We start from the raw sequence: 13,405 nt of genomic DNA on the forward strand, positions 1-13,405 counted from the left end.
TTGTTCTTTTCTTAGCTTTTTTTTTTTCAATCAATTATCATTCTTTCTGTTTGGGTCCTAGGGCAAGAATATGGAACAGTTCCTGACATGAAAGAATTTCTAACTGAGGGCATAATAGGAATTCTCTGAAGGTAGAAATGGGAAACAGAACTAGAGAAGTCTATTCTGGCTTCAAGAAAGGTGTCAGTGACTCTGATGCAACATGGAACAAAATACCCTCTCTTATCCCATTAGTGTCTACGATAAGCTCAACATTTTCAAAAGGATAATTATTTAACTAAAAACAGGTAAGAGGGCTTCCCTGGTGGTGCAGTGGTTGAGAATCTGCCTGCCAATGCAGGGGACACGGGTTCGAGCCCTGGTCTGGGAAGATCCCACATGCCGCGGAGCAATTAGGCCCGTGAGCCACAGCTACTGAGCCTGCGCGTCTGGAGCCTGTGCTTCGCAACAAGAGAGGCCGCGGTAGCGAGAGGCCCGCGCACCGCGATGAAGAGTGGCCACCACTTGCCGCAACTAGAGAAAGCCCTCGCCCAGAAACGAAGACCCAACACAGACAAAAATAAATAAATAAATAAATAAATTTTTTAAAAAAAACAGGTAAGGACTAATGGTTATGAAAAACAGAATTGCAAATAACATTCAGACCATCGATCTCATGTTTTATAAAAATCTGACTCCATACCATCCAAACACCTTCCTTGACACCTAGGTTATGTCAGTTTCATATGATTTGAAGTTCATGCTCTTTTCTAAGATGTTGAAAATCTATAACATTTTACAGACTCCAATGAAATATGCATAATTCCTTTCTTGCATTTATTCCTGAGTTACAAATGAACCATCCAATCAACTATACTTAGTTCTCTGACTGTAGCCTCTATGGACTCACAACAATGTAATATACCAGACCAAAATTTTTCAGTCGAATTCTGTATGCAGACCTTCCATAAGACACAGAGGCTTTACCAAAGTTTCAGCTAGTCTAGTGACAAAAAAAAAAAAAAATCTAATATAATCGGGTAGTCAAAACGTATAGTTCAAACTCTGAAGTCCAACTCACAGGATTAAAATCCTGGCTACACATTTATTATCTGTATTATCTTGGACAATCTATTTAATTTATCTGTGTCTTCATCTTCACTGAAAAAATAAAATGGAAATTAAAAAATAGTACTTATCCAACTGGGTGGTTTGAGTTTAAAATGATGAAGTATATGTACACAGTGATTGGTAAATAGTTAGAATCAAATTAATAAGAGGTATATTATGGTTCTTGGCACAGTACTGAATAGACAAGGAAATGTTCTTTAAATTCACTATACTTGGCTTCTAGGAAAAAAGCATGTTGTTAAGCTATCTACATTTTGAAGAACCTAGGGTAAGCAATGTCAATACACAAATCCTACCGAAGCCTTTCTGTTCAGGCAAGAAGAAATTCCTTGATCTATGAAGAATATTCTGTAGCATGTACCCAGTGAATAATTTCTATGGTTTTTGAGAATGCTACACAGATTAACTGGGTCTTGTTCCATACTACTTACGTCCTTTGCACCTATAATGAATAGCTTTGCTTGGTCTCTGTCCTAAAATTTAAATTCAGTATAGAGAAATCATGAGAATGAGGCTTAGGCCCAAGAAGCAAATATCATATAAAGTACCAAATGATATCTTGCATATTTTTGACACAGACATTGTAGTAAGCATTCAGTGAGCATGATATCATTTAGTTGTGACAGTCTTCCAATGAATTAGGCATCATCTCCATTTTACAGTTAAGGAACTGAGTCTTAAAAATGTTAATGACAATTAAGGAACTGAATCTTAAAAATGTTAACTTGTCCCAGGGCATATAGCTAGGAAATGGCAGAATTTGTATTTAAACAAGACCTAGTCGTAATCCAAGACCAATTCTCTTCGCACTATGCTAAATTGTCTACTAAGCATTTCTTCACATCTCCACACCAGTCTTCATTCCAAAACCATGAGTCTTTAGCCCCTGAGTCCACAAAATTTCTCTCTATAAAGAGTTCCAATGTGCTCCATGTAGGGTTAGATTAGATACTGGTTTCTTCTTCAGCTAACTTCTCCTTAGGTGAGTGATCACTCTAAGCCTGGAAAGAATGACTGGCTCAGAGGAGTGGAACTCTTCCTTATTTGAGTTACATTGGTAACGTCTGCACTGTGAATGAGTTTCATGTATGTCTGCATGATTGGCTGTGACTGGAATCCTGAGAAGCTGCCATGCAGATGAAGTCTCTTTACCATTGCCAATGCTGTGTTGCTGCCATTGCTGCTATGGCCAGAAGCTTTATGTCAGTGTTTCTTGCTGCATGGATACTCTGATGTTGTGACTGTCATATGCTCTGTTGCTATTGATGGGATCAAACAGTGTTCATTCAACCTCTTTCAGACCTGCCTCAACTGCGTCTCAACTCCATCCCTCTACAGAACCACCTGTGTAAGTGGTGGTTTATGGATTTTAGGTTTAAATCTTCCTTTTTGGGGTGACCTCTGCCTAACCTATTCACAGAGCTAGCAGGTTAATCAACACTAGCTTTTTCATAGATTCAGAGACACTTGCCAGCCCACTTCAGCAAAACATGGTATGTGGTTTTGAAACGTTTTCCTTAGTATAAGGTTCTGCTTGCAGCTTTCCGGATACAAAACAGCTTAATCTCTCATTTTTTGGATGACTAGCTTTCCTAATATGCTGTAGGTTTCTGGGTTTATCTACACATCCCTGCCTCCACCCTTCATATCGAGCCTCCGAGCCTGCTAATCATGTTGTTAAATCTTAGCATTTCTTATAGACAAGGTCATGTGCTGAGCACTTTCAAATGATTAACTTATTGGGTCTCACAGTGGTCCTACCATTATCATCGCAATTTTGAAATGGAGGAAACTGAAATGGAGAGTGGTTTAAAAACTTGCACAGAGTCACACAGCTGGAATTCAAACAGCCTTCACCAATGCAGCTAAGATCAGACCAAGGAAATCTGATTTCAGAGTCCATGCTCTTAGCCACTAATTTATGTTGCCCTAAAAATCAGAACTCTATTTAAGAGCACATCCATAGCTTCCCAACAGCCAAGCTGTTCTAAACAAAATTAATGAGTCTTCACACATTCGGACTCCGTGGTTTCACGATCTTCAGAGCATGTTCCCCATCCTCTGGTGACTACCACCAATGTCTTCTTTTATTCTGGTCCATACTATATAAACAACGGTAAGGGAACGTGTTCTCTTTTCTTCTTCCAAATATTTATACTTTTCATTCAGTGGGGGAAAAAAAAAACTATAACATAAACCCCACAAACGTGTTGAATAGAAATAATAGTGACAATTGTTTTTAATGTAAATAAAGTGAATTTATTTAATACAAAGAATAAAGCGCTAAAAAACACTTCAATAGCGAAAAGAGGAAGAAAAATGCATGCTAAACTTGAACTTATCATATTCAAACGTCTCTGGCGCCATGGTTATGAAGTCCGTGGAGGTAAAATTCAAAATTATCTTGTACTTGTCAAGCAATAGGTTCAATATCATAGTTAACTAAAAGAGTGCTGTAATACAGATAAAATAGTGATGGGCAGTGAGGAGACACAGTTGTGAGTTGTGGTTCTGATGCTATTAACTATGTGAGCAACCTCTGATAGAGTTGAACCCATCAGAATTCACAGGACTAAATGGGCTTCAAGGTGTCTTTAAACTCCAACACTACATGGATTTCTGATATTAGTAGCACATTACCTTATTTATTATAATATAACATGTCATATTATAAGCCAGATTCAATGCTAAGTGTTTCCACGGATAATAATCAGTAGCCAAAGTATAATGTGGACTTTTTAAGTATTCATGTTAGTCCCTGGTGGCAACTCTCATTGCTCTATAACAAATAGTGTCCTAGTGACTTAAAACAGTTAACATACTTTCCTATCCCAGGTTACCACTAGAAATGCCCAAAAAAGCAAAAAAAAAGTAAAAATTCTTCTCTTTGGAGACAGTCGAGGACATGTTCATTCAAACACATGCAAAAATAATTGGTGTTAAGAGAAATAAAAATTCCTAGGTATCTCAGAAATCAATTTACCCAAATTAGAATAAATCTTCCCTACACATTCTTCACTTACTAGGCAATTGCAAACCACCAGTAACACAGCAAGTTGGCTCACAAGTGTTAGAAGATGATCCCAGGAGTTGTGGCTCTGGTGCAACATAGACTGGAGGGCTACAGGAACTGGGTTCAGGGCTCTGAGATTGGCATTGGCTAGAATCACATTCCAGACTTTGGCAACTCTTAGACACGTGTCTTGAGTGGACAAGATTTTGCCATGTTGCTCACAGGTTGGCAGCTGAGGACTACAAAACCCATTTGCTGGCTACTTCCTGACTAGCAAAGCTGAGAAACACACTCCAACACAGCTGAGGAACTTCTTGATTGGCATATTGTCCTTTCACATGGCCCAGAATTAGAACACCTCATTTGGACAGCCCTGGGAGAAAGGCACTTTACACACAGCTGTCCTCTGTGCATAATTCCTGTTCACCATTGGGTACTTTGCAACTGGTGGTTTCCCTGAAGGTTTCTTGAAAGTTGTCCAGGAGCCAGGTCCTACCGTGGCAGCTGCTGGGTAAAAAACATCCATCTTCAAAGTTTATAACATTCGATTCATATATGATGGCAGAGAGAGGTGGGACATTATAGAAGCTCTTGAGCGAATGGCTGGATCTCTGGGTCATACTGTGAAAATCCTTGATTGAAGTTGGTCTCAAGGATCCAACATGCTGATTTCAAGATTAAATTCATTACTGAGGAGGTTATATGCTCAAAAAACTGAGTATTGGCTTCCTCTCACAGCTCTTTCTACCTCATTGCTTAAGCTAATTTGAAGGATAACATCTCATTAGCTCTTTGTTTAGTTATATATGAAGATGATGCCTTATTAACAAAGAAGCCAGTCCATTTTGAATGTTCAAAGTGGCTTTCATGTTAGCCCCAAAGCTGACTCATCAGGGTGGGACTTGTCGAATATGAGTCCCAACATGTCACCAAGCTAACTTTTTTTTTTTTCCCTTAGTCACCATGCCTCTCTTTACTGGTAAATGGACAATAAGAAATGTATGTGGAAATGGCCAATTGAATACTGATTAATACTCAGGACCGGAGTTTTGAGAAATGGCACCTTGGCAGAACTTGATAATATGATCAAGACATTTTAGGTAAGAGGCTGTTTTGATTGAGCCCACCCTCATTAACCTTCTTACTCTTCACCCGAAGTACTGAATGGGTCCATTGCCCTATAAACATCTTTCCCTTTGTCTGACATTTTGTTCCCCTCATCTTACTGAAAGCAAAATTTAAATGTTGTCTTTTTATAAAGCTTTTCCCTGATTTTCTGGTTAGATGTTATTACTTATTCCTCTGAATTACCAATGGATTCTGACACGTTCTTTATTATGATTGCATTTTACACCAAGTAATGTGTTTACTTATAGTTGTGCTTGATCATTTGTTTTCTAACAAACCTGTTTCAGGTATGCTTTTCATTTTTGTTTACTCAGTGTTTTGTTTTTGATGGCAGAATGATGAACTCCTACATTTTCACATTATCATGCTGCATTTAGCATAGTTTAAAACTCATAGCACAGAACCTACCGGCACAATTTCTGTAACACATTCTATGATTTATTTAGCTCAGCTTCTGACAGTGAAACAACAGAAGTATATTTTTAGCACAGCACTTTGGTCTCCGTTTCTTGGGTCTGAAGCAAACCAAGAACATTGAGAAACTTTGAACAACACTTATACAAGCTCCTCATTGATGTGTAATGGTCTGGGGATATTATATATTTAAAAGGACACTTCTGAGTGTCCACATTCAGCTTGACAGGCTGTACACTCAACTTGTGCATAATGTCTTTGTAATAGATGCAAATTATTTATAATTTTGAATGACCACTCTTGTGTGATGAAAGATCCCAGTATGTCCTCCACATGAACCCTACAACAACTAATTTAATTCTTTGCACATTTATATTTATCATTACACAGAGGCTTCTATTGCAGCTATGACTCTCCTGCTTAAATGCATTAAATGGATTCTCATTGCTCTTAAAATAAGATCCATTCCCCTTAGCCTGGCCTACAGCTCCTTTTAAGATCCAGCCGCTGCCTATTTTTCTAACTCCAAATCTTATCACTTCTCTTCTGCCCAATACGCTTTATTCTCCCAGGTCTCTACTCAGCTCCTTGACCATGTCAAGCCTTTCCTTTCCTCAGTATTTTGCGTGTGCAGCTGCCTGTTTCATTCCTTCAGTGCCCTCTCCCCCTCTTTATACAGCTCCCTTCCTCATTTGTTGTGTCTCAACTGAAGTGATTTCCTTCATCATCCCACTTAAAAAAGATACCATTCTCAGAGAATCATGGTTTTTCTTCACAAAACTTATCTCAGTTTATAACCATTTTACTTGTTTCTTCGTCATGTCTTTGCCACTACACTGTGAGTTCCATAAAGTCAAGAAGTATGTATATCTTTCTCACTATTATATCCCCAACACTGAACACCATTTCTGGCTGTTATGTAACAAGAACTCCATAAACATATTTTGAAAAATTAATGAATAGAAGGTGCTAAATGAAGATTCACTCAGCTTATAATTTAATGTCTGAAGGAATACAGTTCTGAAACCTGAACATACCCAAGAATTGGCAAGGGTAGAGAGCTTAAAGAAAAAGAAATAATGATAGCCATGCCTACATTTCAGCTACCCCTTTGTGAAATAAGAACAAAATCATTAAGGAAGCCTCTTATTAACATGGCACAAACTGAGTCAATTATTTTAAAATAACATTTGATTGCACATAGGAATGTTTTTGAAAGCTTTTACCAAGAAAAAGGGCACCACTCTTCACTGTTAGCACAGAGTCCTGTTGCTAATTCTGAGGGGCAAAGACAGGACATCCTCTAGGCCAACATTCACACAATTTTCCCCAGCAGTCAGCCTCCTTATTAACCTCACAATGTGTCGTAAATTAGTAAATGTCTGTGCAGTTCCAAATCTCCACATGTAAGATAGTGTCATTTGTGAGTAGGTCTGTCATTTGTGAATAAAGCCACTCCGTGAGTTCTTTTCTCTTTGGGATGAGGCACTAACTTGTACATTCTATTTAACTGAGTGTTGAATTAGTAGGTATTTCAGCATACAATTTTGATTTTGACTGGTGCTGAATTTTTAGAGAGAGTTACCTGGCTTATTACAATGGAATGACGTAGGTGAGGACAGCTGGTCACTTTGCAATTGTTTTCATTCAACCTACTAAAAACGAAGTATTAATTTTGTAGACACTTGAATAATGATAATTATGTAGTCTATTTCATAGAATTCTTGAGAAATAGGTAGAAATAATTACCTGATTTCTTGTGGTGACTGGATACTTTGCTGCTAAATGGTTGAACAACGATTTCCTGGTCTTGAAGTATACATGATTGCAGCTGCAGTGGTACCACCTAACCACCAGAGGGTGGAATATTAACATTTGTTGCGGAGAAGTGATTAAATATAAGGGTTTCACAGTCAGACTGTCAGCATTCTAAGCCGAAATCTACAATCATAAACTATAACCTTCAATTTCTGAGTTGGTTTCTTCACTTTTAAAATTAAATCTATGAGTATCAACCCCATAAGTGTGTTTTAATGATTAAATGAGATGATATATTATATAAGATACTAGATTGCCTGCCACATATTGAGGGATAAACGAGTAGCAATTATTTCTGATCAGGTTAAGGCTCATCATGCAGATCAAGGTGTTGTTCTTATGGCAGCATCAATCTGGGACTGATATCATACTATAAGGTAAAGTTAAAAAGTCTCTTTTTTGTGTTTGAGATTATGTTGTTTGTGCCTGTAAATATTGCACATTCCACCCTTTTAATGGTTGGATTGTGTTTATTGTTACCATTAAAGACCTAGACAACCTGTCTCCATCTCTCAAGAGCTTGGCCCTTGGTAGCTATCAGGTTGAATGGTTTATATTGCTTTTATATTTGATTATGTGGGTATGTTGGACTTTAATCACTTGTTCAGCTGTATCAAAGTAAACAAAAATTCAAAAATTAGAGTTACCCTTCAGTAGTATGATTCACTTAAGTTCTTCCACAATTTATTTCCTCTCTCCTTGCCTTAGTTTTATGGCACCAAACAAACATGCCAAAGCACCTAAAGTTAATTTAAATCCATTCCTCTTTTCCAACCCTAGATACAGTGTATAGCAATGGAATACTATGCTAAGGGTGAAAAAACCTGGCTTCTAGCCCTGTTGGTTCTGTTAATTCACTGCATGAATTTGAACATCACTCTGCCTCTCTGGATCTCCTACAACATAATGAGTTTAGATGAGAAGATCTCCAAAGTGCTTTCCAGTTACCACATTCTATGATTTTCTAGCAGAATCTCAATATCTTAGAGTTGAAAAGGACATTAAATGGCATCTTGTCAAACCTACCTACTGAATGAAAACCACACTTTCATTTAAGCCATATAATCTTTATTAAGAGTATTTATGAAAAATTTTAAAGGACAGACAAAAGATTGATGTTTGTAGACAATTAGATGACATGCATGCTGGTAGAAATCCACAACTATAAATTAATAGTTCTATTGTATTTGAGAATAACTCCGAGAATAAATAAAAAGTATGTTTCTCTGGCCAAGAACACATTGGTCTACCTCAAAAAAGTGTGCTGAGGGGAATGTCCATCTTCCTTTAGATATTTAGATATAACATTCTGTAAAATAAGTTGAGTACCATGTAACACTTCTCAGACACTGTAATGCACACACACAAAATTTTAAGCTCTAGAATACTCAAAATTATGACATTATGACCATAATAATGGTCCTATGTGGAATATGGAAATAATCTCTTGCCAACTTTCTCTGTTTATAATGATAAATAGATTCTCTTAGGATGTGATAATAAAAGGATTCACATGTGACAACATTTCTTCTCTGAATCTATTTCTAAATAATTGTGCTTCTTGGAATAATCCTTGGTCACTGACAATTCAATTAAATCAGGCTTTGATTCAAAGAGCCAAAAAGAAAAAAAATAAAAAATCAAGAAAAGTTAGTTGATTACACAGTGTCTATGTAGCCCTTAATGATGAGTAAGTTTTAAAAAAGAATGAACCATAGTATCTCAACCATCTAAGCATTAACTCCCATATTTTCCACCCCTTTGTTCATGTGTCATGGATGTGAAAGTGTCATGGCTTATTATAGTAATTATACAGTTGCTTTTGTTCCTTTCCCCAGATGCACTTATTCTGGTCCACTTCTGAGGTTAGCATTTGGTGAAGTTATTTTTCTGCCTTTGTGTGATCCAAAAATGTGAAGTTTTTTGAGTTCTTCCACTTCTACCATGGGTACCTGAAGTTGTGATAATATGCCATTGAGATGGTGCTAAATAATTTTTTATGATAAAGATGACCAGAGGATTGATGACATTGATGGCAAGTAGCTTAACTAGAGTTCAACCAGTAAAAATGAATGTATGTTTGATGTCACTGACATAGTATGTATTCTGCAGACTGTCACCCTAGCTCCATTTTATTCATTCATTCATTCATTCAGTTAACTTGTATTGAGTCTTTATTACTTGCAAGATTCTGTTAGATAAGATTCCATCAGATTTTTTGAAAATATGACAAGGGCAAACAAACAGACAAAACAGTACTAATTAAACAAAATAATAATTTAAATGAAACATTAAAAATAGAGACTTTGTAATTAACAGAATATAAATATATATAATGCTGACATTGTGTAGGGAATGATCAACTCTATTGATTTTGGAGTCTATTTAAAAGAAGTGAGAGAAGAGATAGTATTTCCATGGGTTTTGAAGGTTAAGGAAGATGTGGCATTAATTCTAGAAGTACTAGACCATATAAGAGCTCAGATCTACACCATGTGTTCAAGGAAATGGGAGTAGTTAGCATTGATGGAGTACATGCTGGTGGAGTGTATGTATGTGGGGAGTGGTGAGAAGAGGACCTGGGAGAGGGCAGACGTGGGCTGCAAATAGCCTTTAACATTGTATTAGAGAGGCTTTATTGGGAAAGGGGTTATTTCAGGTTTTAAATGAGTGTCTCATTTAGGAAAACATTAGTTACAAGTAACAGAAATTGTAATTCGAAATGGCTTAAATCAGGGGTCCACAACCTTTTTGGTACCAGGGACTGGTTTTGTGGGAGACAATTTTTCCATGGACTGGAGAGGGGGATTGGTTCAGGTGGTAATACAACTGACTGATGGGGACCAATGGGGAGCGGCAGATGAAACTTCACTCGCTCGCCCACTGCTCACCTCCTACTCTGCGGCCCGATTCCTAACAGGCCATGGACCACTACCGGTCCGCAGCCCAGGGGTTCGGGACCCCTGGCTTCAATAATAACATTTATTGTCTCATGTTTACCAAAGTCCAGAAATAAGATGGTCTGGGCTCTGTTCCTCAGCATTTCTCTTGGTTTTACCTTTTTTCACGTGATGGTTTAATTTTCAGGCCACATGCAAAATGGATGCAGCATTCCACATATGATACGACAAAATCCAGAGGAAGACATGGTTGCTTCAAAAAACTTCACAAGGGACTTCCCTGGTGGTGCAGTGGTTAAGAAACTGCCTGCCAATGCAGGGGACATGGATTCAATTCCTGGTCTGGGAAGATCCTACATGCTGCTGAGCAACTAAGCCCATGTGCCACAACTGCTGAGCCTGTATGCTACAACTACTGAAGCCCGTGTTCCTAGAGCTCATGCTCTCACAACAAGAGAAGCCACTGCAATGAGAAGCCCATGCACTGCAACGAAGGGTAGCCCCTGCTCACCGCAACTAGAGAAAGCCCATGCACAGCAACGAAGACCCAACACAGTGAAAAAAAAGTAAATCATTTAGAAAAAACCAAACTTATATATACTACCAAATGTAAAATAGATAGCTAGTGGGAAGCAGCCGCATAGCACAGGGAGATCAGCTTGGTGCTTTGTGACCACCTAGAAGGGTGGGATAGGGAGGGTGGGAGGGAGACGTAAGAGGCAGGAGATATGGGGATATATGTATATGTATAGCTGATTCACTTTGTTATAAAGCAGAAACTAACACACCATTGTAAAGCAGTTATACTCCAATAAAGATGTTAAAAAATAAAATAAAATAAAATCTAAAAACTCCACAAGAAGAACTTTACCATAAGCACTTCTCCAGATCACTCCTTTTTTCTCATTGGTTTAAGTCAGATCACATGCTCCATTCTGAACGATTCACTTTCAGTAGGGATTGGGGTGCCAGATTCAATCCTGAAACCTGGGACATAGTCATGCTGATATAAAGAAATGATTGAGGGTAGTTAAGAAGAGATACACAAGCAAAATTCAGTTCTTGTGGGAAGAGGAGAGAGGAGAAAAACAACTATGAGGGCAATGAAAAATAGGCTACCCTCATGCACTTACATATTTTCTTTCCACTTACGTATTTTCAAATATTGATATATGCATTCCCCCAAACAAGAAAACTTAGTAAACTATCTAGTTATCATATCCAAATATAAGCCTATGATATCAAGGAGTCCTCCCTCTCAGCTATTTCCTACTCATGATACTGCCATGTTTCCAGAAGTTCTCAGGAGACTTCTATGAAAACAGCTGGCCTTATACTGATCAAATAGAAGAAAGAGAATGATGCATCAACATTAAAAAATGACTCAGAAATTGTATTCGTTTTATTATAATAAAATGAATGTGTGGTCAATTTCATCCATACTTAACATATTTGTTTCATTACACAGGTTACTGCAGTCAGTTAATATTGTAACCTCAGAATTCCATTAGAGCTTGCATAAGTCTGTAAAAGGGTCTTATAAAAAGTATTTTGACAATTCCTTCATCTAAAACAGCCAAGCTAGTACTTGCTGAAGCATCACTGCTGTCTCTGGAACTTTTCTTCTTGGATCTGACCCATGACTAGTTTAACCAAAGTAAGGTATCCTGATAAGGCTGAAATGACCACTCATAGAAGAGTTTAAGATAATCTCCTGCCCAAACTCTGATTCCACTTGCCAAAAATTCCAGGGAACTAACTCTGTATTGGCAGATAATTCTTCCAATCAGGGAATCTGCTCCATAAATTAAATACTTCTTTTTAGACAAATAACAGTAGATTTGGAATTCCCAACAGACATCTTTAAAAAAAAATTAATAGTAAGATTTATGAACTGATATCAGATTAAATGAGTTTATTTGAAAGGAAAAGAGACCTCTTGTACTATTTTTAACTAAAAAAGTATGGGGGAAAATAGAAGAAAACAGAATGGATACTCTCTGAGATAAATTATTTTAATATTAATAGGATTTTTAAAAATTATCATTTGTCTAGATAATAGAATATAGACTCCAGCCAGATAATAGTTGAGATTAACTTTGAGGGATATAACTGTGAAGTCACAGTCTAGAAACCTTAAGTTGATTGATCAGCAGTAGAAGCCAGATATACAGGTTTGTTGGTAACAAGAAGTTTGGCGGATCCCAGAAGCCACGTATGTTGGGCCACAAAATCTGGATCCATGGCTCAGGGAAGGGAAGTCACAGATCCCAGAAACCAGAGGTGTGAAGCCACGGGATCCACAGCCTAGTGAGTAGCAACTTCTAGAGCCATAGCCCAGGCAGTAGCCTCCGCTGAACCCACAGCTCAGAAATACAGTGTGAGTTGACCGGCAAGGACTGCACGGCATGGAGGTCATTGGATGGTAGCAGAATGTCTGGCAGGGACTGGACACCACACAGTACATCTGGCACCTGGTGGGCTCATCACAGGTCTCCTGACAGCCACTGTAGAGAGAGGAGCCCAGCTGCCAGGAGCTGGAAGAGCTGAGATCAGTGCTGTAGACCAGGTCGCTGGGGTGGAAGGAGCCTGGGTAGCGCAGATAGCCTCCAGGGGAGTGGGAGGAGAAGTTTCCAAAGCAGCAGTTGTAGGACATGTTGACAGGAGATGTGAGTTCAGCTGAGTTACTGTGAGAAGATGTTCTGATATCCTTAGCTTCTCCCAGCCATGTTTATATATATATATCCTCAGTACACTGGATGTGATGCAGACCCTCCCTGTTCTTGTGCATGTCTTGTCATGAAAATAGTTAACTAACCTAGGCTATAATTATAACTGAACACATTCCTGTGTTTTCTTAACTGCTGTCCAATTATTCTGCTTTATTGAAGCCACTCTGCTTCTCTCTTTTTTCAGAAATTAGGTGTGGTTTGCCTTCAAAGATGTCGGTCCTGATGCATAAAGATGGTGCCCTTGCTTCCTCCCTGAGATTGACTGATTTGGTGCCTGAGTGTGTAAATTG

The 13,405-nt window shown here is 38.2% G+C and overlaps 2 protein-coding genes across 2 annotated transcripts; both read right to left on the reverse strand.

Moving 5' to 3' along the window:
- Positions 1-4,125: 4,125 nt before the first annotated feature.
- Positions 4,126-6,486, reverse strand: KRTAP27-1 (keratin associated protein 27-1). Its single transcript, XM_024120059.1, is given in 4 exon segments — positions 4,126-4,309; positions 4,311-4,515; positions 4,518-4,788; positions 6,472-6,486. Coding segments are annotated over 4 exon segments (675 nt in total).
- Positions 6,487-12,532: 6,046 nt separating this feature from the next.
- LOC102974297 (keratin-associated protein 13-1-like) lies at positions 12,533-13,063 on the reverse strand. The gene has a single exon (XM_007126472.1). The coding sequence runs from the start codon at positions 13,037-13,039 to the stop codon at positions 12,533-12,535; it is 507 nt and encodes a 168-aa protein (XP_007126534.1). The 5' UTR covers positions 13,040-13,063.
- Positions 13,064-13,405: the final 342 nt, after the last annotated feature.

This window comes from Physeter macrocephalus, chromosome 8, assembly GCF_002837175.3.
Source record: "Physeter macrocephalus isolate SW-GA chromosome 8, ASM283717v5, whole genome shotgun sequence".
Classification (NCBI taxonomy): domain Eukaryota; kingdom Metazoa; phylum Chordata; class Mammalia; order Artiodactyla; family Physeteridae; genus Physeter; species Physeter macrocephalus.